General features: G+C 50.5%; 1 protein-coding gene across 4 annotated transcripts in view; it reads right to left on the reverse strand.

Annotated features, from left to right (window-relative positions):
- The window catches only part of CRHR2 (corticotropin releasing hormone receptor 2), an 84,978-nt gene extending 63,753 nt beyond the window's left edge, over positions 1–21,225 (reverse strand). For 2 of the 4 annotated variants that reach the window (XM_074199275.1, XM_074199274.1), the window contains exons 1-2: positions 21,124–21,225; positions 8,592–8,685 (exon numbers count right to left, since the gene is read on the reverse strand). In XM_074199275.1, coding sequence (XP_074055376.1) covers positions 8,592–8,685; positions 21,124–21,210 — 181 coding nt within the window. In that variant the 5' untranslated portion in view covers positions 21,211–21,225. Of the gene's footprint in view, positions 1–8,591; positions 8,686–21,123 lie in introns of those variants that run through there. The other 2 variants (XM_074199277.1, XM_074199276.1) reach the window with 1 other exon arrangement.
- Between the last annotated feature and the right edge of the window lie 237 nt (positions 21,226–21,462).

Genomic DNA, 21,462 nt, shown 5'->3' on the forward strand with positions numbered 1-21,462 from the left:
AGGTCAGGAACTGGACTAAGTCCAGGAGATACCAATGACAACAGCAGAGATAGGCCAGGCTGTCAAGGGAGAGACAACGTGACTCAGAGAACTGAGACCAGGAAGGGATACTTTGGTTTGGAAAGTTACAGGACTGCTGAACACAGCCAGAGAGAATCAGAGAGCCTCAAAAAGCCAAGCAAGGAGATCAGGGAGAGAGGGGTCAGCACAGACTTTGTCGAGGTGCATCCTTAGCCACACACTCTGGCTTTTCATTCCCCTCTTCCACATCCAAGGAAATTGGGATTTGGGATTATTTTTCTGCTACTTTGCTTTATTTGGAATGCAAGATCTCCCAAAAGGTTATTTCCAACAGAACCTAAATTGAGAACTGACTGTGAAACTACCCACCTCCACAGTTTACCACTGGCTTAACCCCATTCCCCCATAGTAAATATTACAAAGATCTTTTAAGACTGCTATGCTTATCTGCATTTTCTGAACTTCCTTCTATACCGTTCTATTTAAAAGTATTCCAACAGCCTCCAATTTTTTGGCCTCCCTATTATTAGGGCTTGGAACTTTAATTCAAGCTGCTGAACATGTTGCTGCCACCATTTCCAGTCAGCCACTACCATGGGAACAATTAGGATATGCCAATGGGGATAGAATCTCCTTCAGAGAGTGGCTATGAAGTTCAAAGGGGGGTAATGTAGTAGAAAACATCACAGTGACCAGAGCTAAGCATCATTATCAGAGGTATCATCATCATCATCATCATCATCATCAGCGTTGCTACCTACCTGGGTGGATGTGAGGATCTAATGAGATGATAGAGTCAAGACTCTTTCAGTACAAAAATCTGGGCAGCTAGAATTTTCCAAGGGATCATCAAGATTTGGAATTTTCTAGATGAGAAATTGAAGGAGAGAGAGATGGGGGGGGGAAGGAGAAAGAGAACAGAGAGAGAGAGAGAGAGAGAGAGAGAGAGAGATTGAAGAAGAGGGAAAGGAGGGGAAGGGAAAGGAAGGAATAGAAGGGAAGTAGAGAGAGAATTTTTCTCTTTGGGGCCTGAACAAGAAGCTGAAACAAAGGAGGAGCCTGTGAAAGGGGGGACACCTACACCATCAACTGTCAGATTGAGTTTTTCAAGCTGGTTTCCAAATGGTCAGAAAGTCTGGTGCTGCAGTCTAGCCCCCCCTGCCCCCCATCTCCCAACACGCTTGGGAACCCAAGTGTCTCCTTCCAGCCTTGTACCTGGAGGGGGGTGGGGGTAGGGTCCCAGCAGGGTCAGTTTCTTCCCCTGTGAAATGAGAGGATTGGTCTACATGGCTGCCCAGGTCTCTTTCAGCTTGGAAGGGGCTTCTTTTATAGTTTATAATTAAGAAACAAAATCATACAGAAAAACATTTTAAAATGTACATAAAAAATCAGAAAAGCAGAGCAGGATTCCTACTCTCTTATTTTGTTTGCAAGTTGTTCCTTTTAGGGTTTCAATTTACATTTTTAAACCAAACTATAAAAGTAAGGCAATCCTGCTGCATGACTCTCATTTTGAGACTTCCCCTGAACATGGAAAAGTGGCAACCCAGAGCTAAATTCGGAAGGTCTAATCATGTCAGTTTGCTATAACAGAATGATATTACACAAAAACACATTTTCAAAATAAATTTGAGAACAAAGACTAATCATCATTAAAATAAATAAGAATCTTCAAGACAATCAGGTCTTCAGAGTCCATTAGTAAATATTTATTAAGGGCTTCCTAAGTAGCAGGCAGGAGTTTGTTCTCTCATGGGGGTGAGCATTGGCCGAAGACTTTGTTCAGGGCTGATGGGAAAATGCAGACAAAAGTTCCCCAGGACTGAGCCCTCAGAGCACTGAACAAGCTGCCGCTGCAGGTGCCCACAAGCGCTTTCGCCAGGACAGCCGCCAAAATGAAGCTAAAGGACAGCCAGCTGATCTTGAGAGGCAAGTATGGCGGCCAAGACAAATTTTCTAGTGGCATCAGGGCAGTGAAGATGCTCTCCTTGTGCTCTTCCAGGACTCAGTAGCATCCATAAATAATAAAGGACTGAGGACCGTGTCTGCTCTCTAGGGGAACCAGAAGAAAGCACCTTTTCGTAGAATGGAAGGCCTGAGAGGCTAGTTTTCAGAAATGACAGTGATGATGAAAATCATAATCTAAGTTGACATTTACATGGCACTTAAAGCTTTGCCAAGTATTTTACTTATATTGCCTCATCTGGTTTGTTCCTCACCACAGCCTGCTTAGCTTGGTTCTGTTGTTATCCTCATTTTGCAGATGATGAAACAGAGGGTAAGAAGAGTTAAAAGTGATTTGTTCGTGGTCCCTCAGCTAGGAGCTGAGACAGGATTTGAATTCGTATCTCATTGACTCCAGGTGCAATAGTGAGTTCTCTCTCATTTGAGGCTGAATTGTCAGAAATGGGAGTCAGCTGTGGGTCAGCACAGGTGGCCTCTTTCTAGGCCCTTTGCAAGTGGAAGTCCCTGCACCTGTGAAATCATGAGCCACTGAAAACTGTAGTTGGAGGGAGTGGGGCAGCCTACACCAGTCCTGCTGGTCTGGGGTTAGTGATGAGCCTGGTTGGGGGCTGAGCAAGTAGCATCTCCCTGCCTCTGCTTGGAGAAGGCCAGCTCCCCAGTGGGTAAGGACTCTGAGCACTGGGGAGCTGCCCAGCCAGAAACCATCAGAGGAAGCAGGAAGGTGGACTTCATCTCCGGTGCCTTGGCAACAGATGGTGAGTGTGACTCTGCTAAACTTTGCCCAGCATTCTCCAATTTTGCTGAGACTAGCTCAGGGATCCTCCCTCACTTGTTCCCTGAATTCTGTTGTTTATGTGGGACTACCCAGATTTCTGGCCTGTACCCTGTCCTCCTGCCTCCAGCCTCTGGCCCTTCTCTAGGGCATCCTTTGTCTCTGACACCCATCCTTGACCCTTTGTGACTGCTAACCTCCTCAGAAACCTGGCTCTGGTTTCAGCCTTTCCCTGTTTTCCAGGACTTTAAGACTTAGCTGGCCTCATTTCCAGACTCAAAATTTAGAGACTGGAAAAATAGCAGGAATCTTGTTCAGAAGGGATAGAATTCAGGCAAAGCAGAGAGCTGCGTGCTGCTCAGCATCATTCCTGCCTGAAGCAGGTCTATTGCCAAGCTGGGACTTAGAGTCTGGAGCTGCTGGTGGGCAGAGGAGACTATCAACTGGTAAACAAACTCTACCTGGAGCTCATGCCCTGCCCTATGGAGAGATTTGGATTAAATTCCATTTGATTTCTGCTTGTCAAGTGTATCACTTAAAGCACTAGGCTCTAAGGACCTAGGCCAGTGTGTCTCTGGGAAATCTGGAAAAGACGCAGAGTGAAATAGAGCAAGGCAGAGGAATTAGGAAGAGAAGAGAGATACAGGAGCTCTGAAGACCTCATTCCATTCTATTTTTTCTCAGGGTCTTGCTTTGGGATGTAGGGAGTATGTTCAGAGAAGCCATGGATCCTGCCAAGCCAGGTTAGATGCTGAGGGTCACAGGGCTGGTAACCAGCTGAGCCAGGTTAATTCTGACAAGGAAATCCAATGGGCTGACCATTAACCCTGGACCCTGAAAACCTGGCTATTTTGGAGTCTGGATACCTTGTGCCAGAAGACAGATTGAGGCTTGAGATCAAGAAAACTTTCTAACTTTCTAAGAGGTACCCAAATAGGATGGGCAGCCTGGGGAGGTAGCACCTCCTCCATGGAGATCTTCCAGAAAAGAAGTTCTGTGGGAGGTCCGTGGAGTGGAACTAGAAGCTGCCAAGCCCTTCCCTCTCTCCAACAGTGTGATTCTGAGGAGATGGGGAAATAAACATCTTTACATCAATGAAGGAATCCTTCTGACTTAATGGGCTCTGCATGCCCAACCGAGATGACCTGAGCAGGGAAGGTTTAGTCCACCAAGGTGGGACTGAGGCAAGAAAAAAGAAGTCTGAACCCCAGAAAGCATCCTGTAGGAGACAGGGTCAGGGGATACAGAGGGTAGAGGAAGGAAAGAAGATGATAGCTAGGAAGCCCAGGCCTGAAAGAAAAAATAAGAGAAGAAGCAGGAAGTGGCAGGGACGCTGGGAGAGGCAGCAATGCCATCTTTCATGCCACCTCCATCTAGGAGCCTCCTTGAATTTCTCCAGTCCACACTGGTCATTTTCTTCCCCTAACCCCCAGCACCATCCTTAAGGGGTCACTGAGGACTTCCTGTTCTGTGAGGGAGCTCATCAGACTCTCCATCCCATCCCCAGCCTGAATCCCCCACCCCTGGGGATGGAAAGCCCTTCTCGCTAGGGGCAGCCAGGTCCACAATCTTCCTTGTTTTGATCCATCCAGAAACCCATTGATTTCCCCCCAAGTTCTGGAGACTGTATAACATGCTTCCAGGGCAACGCTTGTCTTCATCCTCCCTCACATTTGGCACAGGTCATGTTTGTCACCCAACTTTCTCCCACATCTTGGGAATGCCACTGGAGTGCCTAGGCTATAGAGCCATCTTTTGTCCTGCCAGAAGATAATAATCAGGTCTCAAATTGAGAGAGATCTAGGAAGTCAAGGAGTGACCCCCTCTCAAGAAAATAGAGACTCAGAGAGAGTAAGAGTCTTCTCAGGTAGTAAGCATAGTGGGGGGAGGAGGGCTCAGACTTCATAGGACCATGTTGCCCCAGGCCGTCTTGCTTAGATTGAACTCACCTCATGTTGTGGTCATGCTCTAGCCATGGACTCTATGATGTCCTTCACTCTCTGACTATCTGGTGGGGGGGGCATGTTGACTGGGGCAAACCCTAGGACCTTCACCCCAAGGAGTGAAATTCCAATAGCGTCCATTTATGAATTGTGAGAGAACTAAGGAGGAAATTTAGGCTGTGTGTTTGTGAGTGTGTGTGTGTGTCTGTGTGTAATGGGGTCTTCCTGATGCTCCCCAGTCCCCTGGTGTAGGCACTTCTCTCATGCTAGAGCTGGCTCTACCCAGCAACTTCCCCTCCCCCCAAGAAGTCCTAATTCACCATCCATAAACCCCCTGGCTAGGACACAATGTGAAGCAGCTCAGTCCCCGGGGGGCTGACGGGAGGGGCATAGATGTCAGTGTAGGCTGGCGGGTTGTCTTTGGGGTGGCTTCCTACCACATGAGACATGGGAGAGGGGAGAAGGTGTCTGACAATCTGTAAGAAAAGGCCATGGCTCAGTAATGAAACAATTTCCCAGTGTGCCCTATTGTCCCCCAGAAGGAGATGGAAATGAAGAAGAGGTCAGCAAAAAGAACGGACATTTGTCCAATGGAAAGAAAAACCCTCGCTAACCACTGAGCCCAGGGACTGTGGTAATTGGCATTTGCAGATCCAGGCAGACCCCTGACTGAGGCCTCCTGATTGAGACAAGCTCCCCTCCCTTACCTAAAGGAGGCTCATGGGGGAGCACCTCCTTCCTCAGACAGCCCTGAAATGATGACTAGGAAGAAAGGATGGCCAAATCACAGGCCACAGGAGGGGGCAGAGGCAATGAATAGACGCAGTAAAGAGTCGGGGATGTGGAGGCAAGACCTTACAGCCTCTGAGTAGTGTGACAAGGCCACAAGCAGGCAGCTAAGGGAGAAAGCAAAGCTATTAATGGCCGTATATGCTGGCTCCAAGTAAAGAAAAAATCTAGAAAGAGAAATGAGAATTAGAGAAAAGTAAGCTGAAGGTCTTGAAGGATAGGCCTCCGCCCCATCACCCTTGTAGCCCAAGAGGAAAAGTGCTGATTTGGGAGCCAGGGGGTCCTTGACTGTCTGTGTAGACTTAGGTGAAGCCTTACGTTCCCTGGGCCTTGGTTTACTCATCTGTAAAATGAAGCATGAATATCCTCTTAGCTCCATGGGCACAGTGGTTCATGGGGGCTTCTCAGGCTTTTGGGGACAATGTTTGGGAATAGGGCCAAAGGATAGAAGAAGGTAGGAGAGTCCTGAGCACCTGTTTAGGGGCGGCATTGACAGGTTAAACTGAGGTAGCAAATGCACTGGCTAAAGATATCCTCATTGGCACCAGGAGCTAGACACCTGGAGAGCAGATTTACCTCTTCTTAGAAGCCATCTTAGCAGAAACACCGATGGAGAGCACCACGGGACTAGCTTCCACGGTGCTCTGTGTCCTCTCTCTCCCTGCCACCTGGCCTTCCTTCCCCTCCTTCTTTTGTTCTGCCATTTCCTTTTTGCCCATAGGAGCTCTCTCTCTCTCTCTCTCTCTCTCTCTCTCTCTCTCTCTCTCTCTCTCTCTCTCTCTCTCTCTCTCTCTCTCTCTCTCTCTCTCTCTCTCTCTCTCTCTCTCTCTCTCTCTCTCTCTCTCTCTCTCTCCCTCTCTCCCCTCTGCCCCATCTTTTCCTTGACCTCCTGCTCCTCACATCTGCCTTCTCTCTGAGTCTTGAGCACCCTGACCCTCAGCTGCTGGGACTGAAGCCACAAGTGCTGAGAACAAATGCTTGTCAAAGGCCCAGCAACACTGCTTGGAGAGGGAACCAGGAGCCTGAATGGGTAGAGATGACTGAGGGGTCATGGCAGGAGATCTTAAGCAGGATAGGCACCGGAGGGGCTGCCCTGGAGTGGCAGTGGTCAAGGAAGGGTGGAACAGCTGGCTCGTGGGAAGCCAGAATGTGGACCTGCCAGGCTTCTGGGGACTCCATTAGATTTCCCCTGATGGGCTGGACTTTTCTAGGATAGAACCCAAAGCATCCTGGAAGGGGTGGGTGTGAATGCCACTAACCAGGAGGAAAAGAGAGGAATAGCAGCTCCTTCCATTTTCTCTACTGTCCTGAATTCTCTGCTACAATGTGGTTTAGAAGCCTGGGTGGTTGGTTGCAGGGGGAGAGTTTCAAACCCCAAGGGGAGAAATAAATGGAGAGTCTCAGAAAGAGAGCCTTGATGGGGTTGGCCAAGTCAGAATTGGTGAAGTTCTAAAATTGATTCGGATCCATGTGTCCTCGATAGATGCTCAGCTGATATTAGGACAGTATGGACTGGAAGGTAATGGAAGAAATAAAATGGGATTGGGCCAAATCCTACAACTTCTGAGCTTGGGGCATCCTCAGGGCAGCCCAATGAGGTAAGATTTTATTAATCCTCCTTTATAGATTGAGAAACTGGGCCTCAGAAATCCCATCTTCTATCAAAGGCTCACCTAACTCACCTAATTCTAGAGACTTCCCTCTTTTAATTGTTGCCTATTTATTTTGGATAACACTTGTTGGCAAATATTGGTTTTCACTTCCCCCTAAACTGTAAGCCCCTTGAGGGCAAGGCCTGCTTTTTGCTTCTTTTTTTTTCTTTTGTAAGGTAAACAGGGTTAAGTGGCTTGCCCAAGGCCACACAGCTAGGTAATTATTAAGTGTCTGAGGCCGGATTTGAACCCAGGTACTCCTGACTCCAGGGCCGGTGCTTTATCCACTGCGCCACCTAGCCGCCCCATGCCTTTTGCTTCTTTTTGTATCCCTCACTCTTAGCACAGAGATGGGCATACAGTAGGTGTTTAATAAATGTTTACTGACTGACTAAGAGAAATTGTGCTTTCCGGTATGGACTCACGCAATGAGCAAGTAGAAGATCTAACACTTGAATCAGTGTCCCCTTGTTCCAAATCCGATGTAAGTTAGCCCCTGTTGCCCACCTGCTAATGGAGGAGGTTGTTCAGCTTCCACTGAGTCCTCAAACATTAAGACCTCTCCATGGCCATAAGGTGACCACATGCCCCCATGTCCTGGCCACCTTTCACCACCTGAGTACAACTGGGCCATATGGGGAAAGGCAGGCACAAGAAACCCACCTAGAGAACCACCACCACCAAGGACAAGGACAACAGCAATGATGGCAGCAACAGTAGAAATTCCTCTAGAGCTTTGAGGTTTGGGAAGCACCACGTCTCCCCAGAGCTTGCCGTCAGTCCTGTGACATAGGCATCATCACTCCTATTTTACAGACGAAGATGGGGCTCCATGCTTTATCCCTGGGCAGAAGCGGGATTTGAACCAGGCGGATGAGGTGCGCCTGTCATGGCAGATCCCAAGATGGTGCAACTCTTGGGCTACAGTAGGGTGGTAGCCCCTGGGAGTTTAGGAGTGAATGGGTCCAGGGCAGAACAGGAGAGGCCAAAGCTCTGTGCTGATCAGTGGGTGAGTTAGAGAGACCCAGGGGAGTGTGTTGCCTCCCACTGTGAGTGAGCTTCTGTCCAAGTCTGAGCAAGGGAACAGCCAGGGGGAACACTGGGGTCATTGTCCTGGGGAGCCCAGAGAGCCAGGGACAAGGCCTGGTGCGACTCTCCAGCAGTGGGCTCCTCTTTACCATTTAATTCTAATTAGGAGGAGTCTCAGCTTTGACTGAAAGCTTCAAGGCTGTGCTCACCTACCCCAGCCCCAGTTTTACCATCTGTTCAGGGATTTATCACCAACCTTCTTCCCCAAATCCAGGGCTCAGGGTTGGCGAGAAGCCAAGCAACAGGCCTCCAGGACACAAGTTCTTCAACTACTTCCAGCCCAGGTGCCCTCCACATATCACCTGTCACTCTCTTCCCCCCCACCCCAGCCCACGTACCTGAGACACTACTGAGCCTTACCTGTGAGATTGGAGAAGGTGGAGAGCAGGTAGCAGTAATGGCCCAACAGCTCCAAGAGGGGCAGGTCTGTGGAGGCTTCACCCAAGGGGGTGACCTGGTGGAAGGAGGGGGAGACTTGTCAACTATGCACAAAGAGCCACGGAGACCAACTGCTGTTGGGCCTGGCCACATCACTCCCCTTGGACCAGCTCCAGGCTCAGGTCTGTCCCTGCCCCTTATCTTCCCCTCCCACCCCAATCAACCACTGTCCCCCGGACCTCAGAAGAAGTCTTCTGGGGGCTTGCCCAAGTGGGCTCCCATCCAGGCTAACTGTTCCACCTGCCCCCCAGGTCCTGGCCCAAGTCTCCTCCAGCTTCGTAGTCTAGTTTCATGCTTTAGGACTCAGAGAATAGAGAGCAAGAAGGCAACTGGGGGAGCCATCTATCCAGTTTATGGAGGCAGAGATTTGGGTCCAGAGACAGGAATTCTTTGCTCAAGGTCACCCAAAGATGAATTGGCAGAGCCAGCCCTAGAAGCCAGGCTTGCCCGCTTCCTTGTCCTGGCCACATCACCAGTGGACACTTCTGGAATATCAACTGACCTGCAAGGCCAGGAACCAAAGGGAAGAGGAGTCTTGCAGGGTTCTACACAGGTGAAAAGAGGATTTGGTTGCTAGACCTGGCGTGAGTCTCTGTTTCTCAGGTTTGTGCTCATGGCAAATGGGGAGCATCAAGCTCTGTGGCCTGGGGACCATGTGGTCGAGCAGGAGAGCCCCAAGGTGGGACTTCTGTCCCTGACAAGCTGTGGCAGCCTGGTCTTCTCACTGACCCGGGGCCTCTGGTTCCTTTTCTCTAAGATGGGGCTGATACCTACATAATCGAGGCTCAAGATAATGTTTACGAAGCACTTGGCAAACCTTAACTTCTGAAGGAGGGAGGCAGCCTTACTGAGAGAGAGAGATAACCAAGGAAAGGATGGGAGCCGGGATGATGGGGGCACACAGATGTGACTTCCTCATGGAGTGTTGGACTTGTTCAAGTTCACTCACATGCTCCTCCTCAAATAGGAGTCAGTGTGTCCTGTCTGTGAAAGCAAACACCGATGGGGGCTCAAAAGCTGTGGCCTTGAAACCTGGTGGGGGGGCATTGTATGTGAGAGAGGAGGATGGCCCAGAGAGCGTGGCCTGCTGGGTGGACCCTTCTGGGCCACACTGGGGTACACTCACTCACACGTTCACATAGTATACACATACAGGTCATACTTGTACACACCTGTACCATATGTTTGCTCACATATAAAGACACAAACACAACCATGGGCACCCTGAAAGCCCTCTGGGGTCTTCTGGGGGCTGTGACAACCGATTCTTTCACTCCCCAAAGGAGGAGACAGAGAAAGGGTCTCCCTGGGAAGAGGGGGGGCAGATCCTGGCTCCCCCAGAGCTCTTCCCAGACCCCGCTGGCTGCAGGTTCTTCCCGGATGGCCTGGCTCAGGCCCACTTCTAAATTTAGCCCCTGCTCTAAGCTTCTGAGGTTTACCGGCCCCTGCCCTACAAGGCAGAGGGAGGGAGGGACAAGGACAGAGCGAGGCCCCCTTCCTCCCGGCCCTCCCTGCCTGATCAAGGTCAGCCAAGGTCCTCGGCTGTGGAGGAAGCCAGGCCTGGCCTGCTCACAGCCTCATTTTGTGCTGAGCCAGTTTTCCTTCATGGACCTGGCATTTCCTGAGCATCCCCTGCCCTCCACACACACACAAAGACATACATGTAGACACACAAACACACACACATGTACTCAGACACACACAGAAGCACACGAACACACAGATTCAAACAGTCACACACATGGACACACAGACATACTGACACAGACACAAGTCATCTACACACACACACACACACATGTGCCCAGGCTGCTCTGGGTTCAACTCTGTCACTAGAGGAGGAGGCACAGCTTGGCATCTGGTGGGAAGAACTTGGACAAGTTCTTGAACAAGTCACTTCCCTCCCATGTGCCTCAGTTTCCTCATCTGTAACATGCAGAGGTGGGCTACGATGGCCTCTGAGTTTGTGTCCAGCTCTAGATCTGAGATCTCATGAGCAGCCTGAGTAGGGAGACGGGAGGGGGTCCTGGAGGACACAGATAGGACCAGAGGCTGGGAGAGGGAGGATCCGGGTGGGAGGGTGGGGACTTTGGGGACCCAGAGAACAACACAAATCAAAGGCTGGGCAGGAAGGGCCCTGGGGAGACCGGGGGTGGAAGAAACCAGTGATCAATAACAATAAACACTTCCACGGTCCTGCGGGTGACAGCAGGATGACGTCACGTAATGGGCTGTCACAGGGAAGAAGAATGAGCCTGGCTCAGTTGGGCCCCATGGGCCAGAATTAGGAGCAGTGCGGGGAGAGGCAGGACTTCCTAGTGATCAGAGCTGTCTGGAAGGGGGTCATCTGCCTCTGGAAGTGGGGGGGCTCCCAAGCAGAGACTAGATGGCCATTTATCAGGGTGCAGAGCAGGGAACTTGTTCCGGCGGAGCTCTGGGGCCTCTGGACCTGGGACCCAGGTAAGCGAGGGTGGCTAAGGTGAGTCAGGGAGGACTTCCCAGAAGAGGTGAGGTGGAGAAGAAGCTTCCACAAACATGCAAAGACCACAGTGGGGGTGGGAGGGGGCACCTGAGACAGCACCCCCTCCTCAGAGGTGCCTCTTGGTCTCAGAACCATCGGAAAAAGCCCAGAAGTCCTGGAACCCAGCAAAGAGATGGTCAGCCCTTTAGCCCAAGTGCTGTGAGGATAGGAGCCCTGGAGTCAGCAGGACCTCTATTCAAATGTGACCTCAGACACTTCCGACGTGGATGACCCTGGGCAAGTCACTTCACCCATTGGCCTCAGTTTCCTTATCTGTAAATTGGGGAGAATGAAGCCTTCTCCCCAGGGTGGTCAAGAATATAAATGAGATGATGTTTGTAAATGGCTTAGGGCGGTGTCTTGAATGGGGTAGGCTAAGCGAATCACTCCAGTGCTTGGAGATCTGCCTACATAATATCTGATTGTTCTTTCCTCTCCTTCTGGGGTCAGAGGACAGAAATGAAGACCAGACCAAGACCCAGGACATCAACTGTTCTGGTGTGGTTTCCACTATCCTGGGGCCAAGGAAGAGCCCCTGGTGTCACTCCCAGTAGAGTGGGAGCTTCTGGAGGGCAGGACCCGAGTTCTTGCCTCACTCTGTATCCTCAGGACTTAGCACTTTTCTTGAGTGTGTAACCAAGGCTGGCAGACTGTGCCTCATCTCATCTCCCCTTCTGTGATGGGGCCCTTCTTCTCCTGGGACATTGGAGATGGACCTGGGGAGCAGCAGTAGTGAGGGACCAAGGAAGGCAGCCTTCCTACACCCTACTCTTTCTGCACCCATGCCCAATGGCTGAGGTGGGTACTAGGTTCCCCATTCGCTTTCTCCCTCCCTCTGAGAGAGCCTTTGGGAAGACCAAGCCAGCCATCTACAGAAATGCAAATTAGTTAGACAGGTGAGAGAAGAGAGATGGATCTATGCATCATCATCATCATCATCATCATCATCATCATCATCATCATCATCATCATCATCATCCTTTTCTATGAAGGTTGCCTTCAAGAAACGTCCAAACTCTTTGAATAATCTTCAACTTCTCCAATATGCAAAGGCTGCCCCAACATTCTATTGGAGCAGCTGCTAAGTCCTAGAGTAGAGGAGTACTAATGAAGCAGATGCCAGGGACGTAGTGGCACCTCAACAGAGAAGGAGCCAAGACAGAAAATGGAGAGAAAGGATGTCTGAAGGGAACAAAGGACTAGACAGGGGCAGCTAGGTGACACAGTGGATAAAGCACTGGCCCTGGAGTCAGGGGGACCTGAGTTCAAATGTGGCCTCAGACACTTCATAATTGCCTAGCTGCGGGACCTTGGGCAAGTCACTGAACCCCATTGTCTTAAACAAAATTTTTAAAAAATTTAAAAAAAGGACTGAACAGGAAGGGTGGCTTCCCACCAACAAACTGAGGCATGAACATACTGGGATGTAAGGGAGAACTGAGATGAACAGAGAGGAAAAAAGCAAACGCAGAGACTCCAGCAGGAGAGGAAAAGAACATCACAGATATTTAACTGAAGAAGAAAAGACTGTGCAGGAAGGATGCAAATCTCCAAGCATTCGAGTGATTCATTTATGGAAAAGAGAGACCAGATTTACTCTGCCCCAGAGAGGAAAAAAAAAAACTAGGATAAAGAGTAAAGCTGTCATTAAAAACTCTAGGCCTCAGTTTCCTTCTTTGTAAAATAAGGTTACTGGCCCAACACATCCCCAGCAGCACCCCTCCTGAGCTGATGGTTCAGTGACAAAGAGTCTGAGTGAATAAATGTACATTTTGATTGGATGTCAGAGAAGACTTCCTACTGATGGTGGTTTTCCAAAACCATGGATGGTCTAAATATGGAGGCCACTGGTCACGTGTCAGGGGCAGTGTGGGACAAGCTCCTTCTCAGGGTTGGGTTGATCTTGGGAAGACTGACACTCCATGGCTCTACCTGCGTCCGTGGGGGTCCTTTTTTGCCCAAAGCCCTCTGAGACCATGAGGAAGGGGGAGGAGGTTCTGGGCAAGTCTTACAAAGTTCTTGGGGTTTCAGTCAGTTATCAGCCAGGGAGGAGATGTGGGAGCTTAACCCATGAAAAGTGAGAGCTGCATGCTGGGCCACCCTGGGCCCCTGCAAAGAGAAAGAAGCTCCAAGTCCCTGGATCTATATTTACCTATGGATTTGGAGCAGGCAGGCTCTAAAATTCTGTCAAAGAAAAGCAGAATGCAGATTTTGAGAGGGGGGCTCAGAAGAAATGTCATCTGGGGGTTCCTAAGCTGCGGCCCAGGAACTTGATGCATGTATTTCACTAGAAACCCCACCCCCAGAGCAGGATGCCAGTCCTAGACCCATTCATACATGAAGTGAATCCCCTCCATGACCCACCCCTTTCTCAGCTCTTGCCCTGGAACCATTCAATCTCAGTGAAGACTGAGTCTGTGAGAAGCTTTTTGGGGGAAATATGGTTGCTTTCCTCACCCCACCAAGGTCCTGGCCTCCTCTTGGCCAGGTTGGTGCCATGGTCATAGGTTGGTGCCATGGTCATTTCACAGTCTGCCACTCAACAGAGTCCTCAGGACTCGTGTTAAATGAATAAACTGGCAAGGTTCTGGAGATCTGAGCCTGAGAGCCTGCCTTGGAGGGAGTGAGGCGTGGGGCTATGGGAGCAGTGAGTTCTCCTCCCGGGAGGTCTTCAAGACACTTGGTGACTTGGTTATCCTGGAGGCCCTTGCTCCAGGCTGAGTTCTGTCCCCCAGGCTCGGTGCCCCTCCCTTCTCTGTCTAGAGTTGATGATATGATTCTATATTTTCTTGACTCAAATTGCTTGATGAGTTATTTCCAGGCCTAGGGCTGGTACTTGACTCAGTAGGTATCTGATAAATATCTCTATACTGACCCAAAGCTTTGTGTCTCTCTTTCTATGGGTTTGTCTCCCTCTCCCCACTGTGTTGCCCAACATAAGACTGGACACCTTGGGAAGCTGAGAAGGAACTCAGAGGAGACCTAGTGATTGAGTGAGAGAAATAGCCTTCAGTTGACTGGGATGGAGAGACCTTTGCTCAAAGACAGGGGCTGGGTTCAAGGCCTCCCACAGCCCAAGAGTCAGAGGACTCTTCAAGGAGGCTGGATGGGGGGGGGGGCTGGAAAGGGGCTTTCTGTAGATTAGCTTCCTCAGGGGTCCTATCCAACCGGTTCTGATTCTTCCCTTCTCCATTCTGTGGCTGAGTAGTCTAGGACATTCTGTGGGAAGGAGCACGGCAACGTCTGTGCTAGGGTTAACGATGATGGGAGTTCATCGCCCCCAGTGTCCACCTGGAAGCAAAGAGAATTAATGGGCTCACAGACTCTGCTGGCATTTAATGAGCCAAGACGGGGGGCAGGGGCATGGGCATGGGGGAGGGTCACTGTGCTTATTTCTTCCTATACATGGCTTCTCTCTGCTGTGGGTCAGGATCAACCTTGCTTAAGTCAAAGATCAGAACGAGGATCAGGAAACCCAAAGACTCAGGATTCCGAGCAAGAAGGATGGGGAACTGACAGAGGAGCTTGGCACTCTCTCCTCTCTACCCACCTGGGAATGGGGTAAGAAGGAGTTCTTTCAATATGGCTCATCTGAGCTGCCCACATCCAGGGGGAAATGCCCTGCAGGCAATTGATGATGCCAGAAGGGAAAGCAGGGCTGATCTAAATAGGAAGGAATCATTGATACAGAGATGGGAATGGAGTCCATGGCAGCAGAGGAGCTCACCAAGGGAAAGAGTGGAGAGGTGGAAGAGAAGAAAACCCAGAAGAAGACATTTGAAGAAGGACACCTGCTTAGGCAAAGGAGACCGTGCTGATGAGATGTCCTAAACTCCTGCCCTCCTCAACATCATTGGAGGGTACTGACGATGTTTAACCCAGAGAAGAAAAGTCTCAAGGGCTCATGATGGCGGTTTGCAAGTATTTACAATGCGGACACATGGAGGAAGCATGAGGGCTAAGAGGAACAGAGTCTTAGGTTGTAAAGTCTTTATACTGAAGAAGGAAATAACAAATAACGGCCAACCCATTGGAGCTGGGACCCGGGGAAGAGGTGGTGGGCTGGGAAATCTTTGGAAATCTCAAAGCAGAGGCCAGCCAGCCAGCCAGCCAGCCAGCCAGCCAGCCAGCCAGCCACCTTTTGAGAAGGCTGTCAAGGTGTTTTGTTTTGCTTTGTTTTTTTTTTCTGTCAGGTACATACAGGGCCTGCTTTGGGTTACCTAACTCAGAAATTCTATGTTTGAACCTACTTAAGGTCAGAGTACCTTATCAAATTTTTATCACTTTCTTCCCTGCCTCAGTTTGTCACACTCTCACTTCAACTAACTCTGAGGATCCAATCTTTTCCATGAAATTTTCTTAAAATAATAGAGAAAAGGGAGAAACCTCGCCTCAGTCCTACAAAAAATACTTATTCTTTTGTCTACATACACATAACCCTTCTTGCATCAATTCATGTGCTTTCCATGACTTCCATCCATCCCTCCATCCCTCCATCTATCCCTTTCTCCTATAATACATCTATCTGCTTACGTATGAGTTCATCCCTCCCTCCCTGTATATATCCATCCACTTCTCCTGCCTTCCCTCCCCCACGCCTCCTTCCATCCATCCATCTGTCTATGTGCCCATCCATCCGTTCCTCCACCTACCCATGTGTTTCTTGTATGGGAACTGGATCTGGAAGAGACCCTCTGAGGTCAGAGGATGCACGATCCAGAGTCATCTGGGCAGAACTTCTCATTTTACAACGAAAGAAATAGAGACCCAGAGAGGTCAAGGATTTGCCCCCCCCCCAGAGGTGGGATTTGGCAATCCTAGAGGTAGAAACTGCCCCCAAGTCCTCCTCAGGCTGCTGGGAGGACTCTGGAGGAGGCAGTTCTCAGTCTCTTTCTGTTCGGAAGTTCTAATCCCAGCCAAGGATGCCGGATCTTTGTTCTTTGACTGAATGGGGCCAGGTTGAGAACCTGGGATGTCCTGGGAAGGACAGAACCTCCAAGCACCTTGGGAGCGCTCCTGGGGACACCCACCACTGCTGTCTTCCTGAGAAGAACCCAAACCTCTGCTCACAAGGACCCGTACGCGTTTCAAAGGAGAATGTCTGTGAGAAATCCCGAGGTTGTAAAGGGAATAGGCAGCATTGCCCCCCACCCCCCACCCCTACCCCAATGGGAACTCTCCCAGCAATCCCGGATGTCTTGGGAAGGACAGAACCTCCAAGCACCTTGGGAGCGCTCCTGGGGACACTGGAGCCTCTGCAAAGTGCTCCTGATCCTGCTGCTGATCCCTTGAGCCATGGGCTCAGCTCCAGGCGCCACATTTCTGGAAAGATGGGGATTGGGGAGTGTCTGGGAGTCAGCAGTCTGGGGAAGGGCCTGGGACCAGACCCTGAGGGGAGGGGAAGCATCTTAGTTGGGAGAAGGAAAGACTGAGAAGGGGCCTGAGAACCCAGTTCAGGCATTTTGAAGGGGATCATGTGGAGGACAGAGCCCGGAGTGATGGGGGGGTGAGGGGAGCTGGGAAGAGACCAATTCAGGCTCAACCTCAGGAAGAGCCCTGCAGTGGCCCAGACTTAGGGGCTGCTCTTCTCCAGGGCTTCTGAGCAGAGACCAGCCTAGCAGTCATCTGGAAGTCTTGCTCAGCCAAGAGTTGGATTGGAAGCCTGAGACTACACTCTCCACATAATTTCCATAACACCTCCCTTCCCCCATTGTGGGGTGCAAGCTCAGGTGAGGAAACTGAGGCAACCCCCACCTCACATCCTAGTCTCCTTTTCAATGTATCTGCTATGAGGTGCTTCCTTTATCTTTCTAGGCAATGACATGTCTCCTCTTTCCACTTAGAGGCCACATTGACCCTCAGACCTTTTTGGTGAGAGACAAGCTCAGAAGCGACCTCTCTCCATAGGTTTCCATTTCTGCCTCCATGGCACTTCTGGCATGAGCTCCAGATTTCCCCCTGTGCGCACACGCATGCACACGTGCGCTCACGCACACACACACACACACACACACACACACACACTGCTTGGAGGATGGGATATTTGGAAACATGTCAGGAAAACAAGGACCCATGAAATGCCAGTCTCTGAGTACAGAGAGGAAGAGACCTTAAAGGGGCCTGAGAAATCCCTTCGTGGCCCACTCCTCATTATTTTACATAGAAGGAAAATGATCCCTAGACACAGTGACTTGTCTAAGCTCACATGTCACCCACCCGGGCCGGGCGAGCACAGGGCTTCAAAGTCCTTCCCTATTTCCTTTAACTTGGCTTCAGCCTGAGAACCCCCCAAATCTGAAGTCAAATCTCATCTCTATGCTTCTTATCAACTCCATGAACTATGGGCAAGTGCTTTAACTTTTCTGAGACTCAGTTTTCCCATTTGTAAAAATGGGGACGATGACAGTTACGCTAGTCGTCTTATAGGACAGCTCTGCAAACCTTAAGAAACCCTTATTCTGGGATCCAAGTCCAGTCAAGTTTTTTCCAAGAGAAAAGGGAAATACTCATGAACTTGGTACGAGTCGTCCTTCTAGGTGTCTCACACAGAGAAGGAAACCTTAAAACTGCCTCTTCCAGGGGGACTGACACACCGTTCCCCAAAGCCCCAGTGCCCAGACAGCTCCTCTTCAGTGAAGAGAACTGGGATTGAATGGGGTTGAATGTGGCCTTGAGGGCTTCCCCCACCTTGTTCCCTGATCCCCTGATTCCTTTATCCAGGACCCCCTTCCTAGTCTATCTCCAGGCAATCTTTCCAGACTTAATTCTCCCTTTACATCCAGGCAAAGTGGCCTCCTCCCTGGTTTCTGAATTCCACATAGTTTTTCTCACCTTCCTGCTTTCAAATAGGCTGGAAAGTCCACTCTTCACCTCCAGCTCTCAAAATCCTTGTTTTTGTTCAGTTGTTTCAGTTGCATCTGGCTCTTGGGATCCTATTTGGGGGGTTCTTGGCAAGATACAAGAGTGGTTTGCCATTTTCTTCTCTGATTCATTTTTATAGATGAAGAAACTGAGGCACAGAGGGTTAAATGACTTATCCAGGGTGACACAACTAATAAGTGTCTGAGATCAAAGTTAGATCCTCCACTCTATCCGCTGTACCGCCACTGACCCTTCAACTGTTTAATTTCCTGTTGAGATAGCACCTCTTATGGGAAGCCTTCCATCATGGAATAGAGAATGCCAGAATCTCAGAACTGGAAGGGAGGGGGCAACAACTCCGTCAAATCTGGGCCTAAACAAGGGCCCTAGCTTCAATATGCTGGACTAGTAACCACTCCTGGAGGGGGGTTCTAGGTTTGCTGCAAGTCAACTGAAGGATGGAATCCTTTGGAGCAGAGGATTGAAGTGGGAGGAGATACCTTTAAGAGACTCCAAAAGGGAGTTTTGTTTGAATCATGGGTTTCCTAACTTTGAAACTGGGAGAGGTGTTCAAGGCCGTTGTGTCCATCCCCTCTTTGTAGGGTTGAGAAAACAGACCAATGAGTGAAGTCACTTGTTTTTCCCAGGTAAATAGGTATTGACTTGAGTGGTGGAGGCTGAATTTGAATCCAGTTCCTCACACTTCAAAAACTTTGGACTTTTGAAATTGTATTATGCTGTGTGGGAGACTGAGAAGAAAAAGAGAAAGAAAGGAAGGAAGGAAGGGAAAAGGGAGGGAGGGAGGGAGGAAGGAAGGAAGGAGAGAGAGAGAGAGAGAGAGAGAGAGAGAGAGAGAGAGAGAGAGAGAGAGAGAGAGAAAGAAAACCTCAAGTTTGAGAAACCCTGAGAAGCCTCAGACACAAGCAATCCCCTGAAGTGACTCAGTAGAGGGTTTAGTTTAACAGTTAAAGATGAAGGAGTTAAAAAAGATTTTCTAAACCTCAAGTGGAGGTTTAGGATGAAGACCATGTCTTTGAGAACAAGGAGTGGTCAAATCCCTTCCCAAGGATCAGGAAACCACCCCTTCAGTCAACCCATTCGTGTTATTTGGCAGCTCTACTTGTCAGGAAATCATTGCTGCTGGTTGGTTCATTCTGCCCTCAGAGCACAGAAACCACACAAGGGGGCCCTTCTGACGTTCCACAACCCTTCAGACATTTTTTTTAGGTTTTTTGCAAGGTAAACGGGGTTAAGTGGCTTGCCCAAGGCCACACAGCTAGGTCATTATTAAGTGTCTGAGACCAGATTTGAACCCAGGTACTCCTGACTCCAAGGCCGGTGCTTTATCCAGTATGCCACCTAGCTGCCCCCCACCTTCAGACATTTTGAAGGCTGCTACTATTCGCCCCACACACAACAAACCTTCCTCAAATATGCCCAGTTCTCTAGAGCAGTTTTGATAGGGCATGAACTCAAAGTCCTTCGCTGTCCTCATTTTCCTTGTCTGGTCACTCTTCATATTACCCATCTTCCTAGGCTGTGGCCTCCCCCAGAACTGAATGACATACTCCCCATGCCATGTGACAAGGACAGAGGTCAGTGGTGATCGGAAATTTGGCCCCTCCTTAACGTGGCCAAGGACCACCTTGGCTTCTTTGGCTGCCACATCCCACTGCGGATACTAATTGAGCTTGTAACCCAAAACCTCCAGATCTTTTTCAGGTCAAGTCTTTCCCAACTTGTATTTGGGAAGTTGATTTCTTGGGTCCGCATGTAAGACTTTACATTGATCAGTATTAAACATCATCTTATCAGATTTAACCTAATGCTCGATCACCCTATGAAGCTCTTTTGAGCCTCAAATGCTGCCATCCCTCCTGGCCAAATTCCATCTCTGCTTTTCTGCAAAAAATTATTAAGCAGAACAAAACCAAGCACAGAACAGAGCTGGAGGCTTCTCTGCAGGTGTCCCAATGGAGAACCTCCCACATATTCCTCCAGCCAGCCATGGCTGCTCGGGTGTTCCCCAAATTCTCCCACGTTTACTCATCCTGCTAAAGGGTGCTTCTTCCTTGAGGGTGGCCCCTCTTTTGTTGTTGGTTTGGGTTTGGGTTTTTGTTATGGGCTGGTTTTGGGTTTTCTGCCTTGATATCAGCTCTCTTCACCCCCAGCAGAACCGCCCGATGGGATTGAATCCAACACTGGCATTCCAGTTTCCTTGATTCTGTTAAAGGAGTCGTTTCTGCTCATCTACAGTGGTTTCCAGGTTCCCAGAAGAAGAGCCTTCTCCAGCCTGTCCAGCAGAGAGCCGCCCCAAAGCCAGAAAAGTCCACAGGCAGCTCCAGTCTTGGCGCTAACACTTCTGACTCTGGGACCCTCAACAGGTGCCTTCGGTTTGCAAAAATGGCCTGGGAGACTCAACATTGCCCATCAGATGCTGCCTGCACTAGTGAAGGGGGTTTCCTTACTTGGGAGTTCTCTATGGGCAAGAATCATAGGAACAGTCCCTCTCCTTTTGATATCACAGACCCTCCCCCATGGATCTTCTAAATAGAAGAGGGAGACAGTTTTCAGAAAAAGATACTTAACTCGTGTCCCTTTTGGTCTAAATCTGTGTGCCTGGGCCCTCGCCTGTCCTGAGTGGCAAGGAGGGGCCAGGCCCGGGCTCAGGCTTAGTCTAGAGCCTGGGGTCTGGGGCTGGGGAGTGGGGAGGGGTCTTGGCCCAGGAGGTTTGAAGGAGGCAATGCCATGGGAAGGATGGAGTGGGGCGACGTCTGTGGGGGAATGGGAGGAGTCCGGGGCCAGGAGATGGAGGGGGACAGAGCAGGGCACCCTCCAGGAACGGGAGAGACCCTTCGGAGGAGGGGGTCTGAAATTTCGAATGGAAGGCTGCTCAGGCCCCTCCTCCCAGTGCTCAGCCAGGGCCTCCCCGGGCTCCACTGTGCTTGGGGATCCCTGGGGGCCTCAGATACCCCTCCCCCGGCCGCACCCCACTTTTCCCACCGGCTCGGGGCCGACGCCCCTGCGTCCTCCCCAGCCTCCCCTCCCCCGGCCACCCTGGCGGACACTTACTTGGGGCAGCAGCAGGGGCAGCAGCAGGCTCCCCAGGGCAGAAGGGAGGCTCGGCCCGGGGGGCTCCAGTGGCCCGGCCGCAGCCATGGCACCTCACCCCTCTCCTCTAGCCCCGGCCTGCCCCGAGGTCCCCCATCTCCTCCAGTGACTGGCAGAGACCAGGGCAGCGGGCCCCACGCCCTGCTGCCCCATCCTGGAGCCAGCCGGTTATTTATAGCCCGAGCCTGGCCTGGCTCCGGCCCCGGCTCGGCTGCCCAGCCCGGCCTCCTGCCGCCAGCCCCTGCCTGGGGCACCCTGGGGCCCATTCTGCCCCCCTTTGTCCCTTTGGGGAGCCTGGCT

The sequence above is a fragment of the Macrotis lagotis genome, chromosome 8, assembly GCF_037893015.1.
Source record: "Macrotis lagotis isolate mMagLag1 chromosome 8, bilby.v1.9.chrom.fasta, whole genome shotgun sequence".
NCBI classification, from domain to species: domain Eukaryota; kingdom Metazoa; phylum Chordata; class Mammalia; order Peramelemorphia; family Peramelidae; genus Macrotis; species Macrotis lagotis.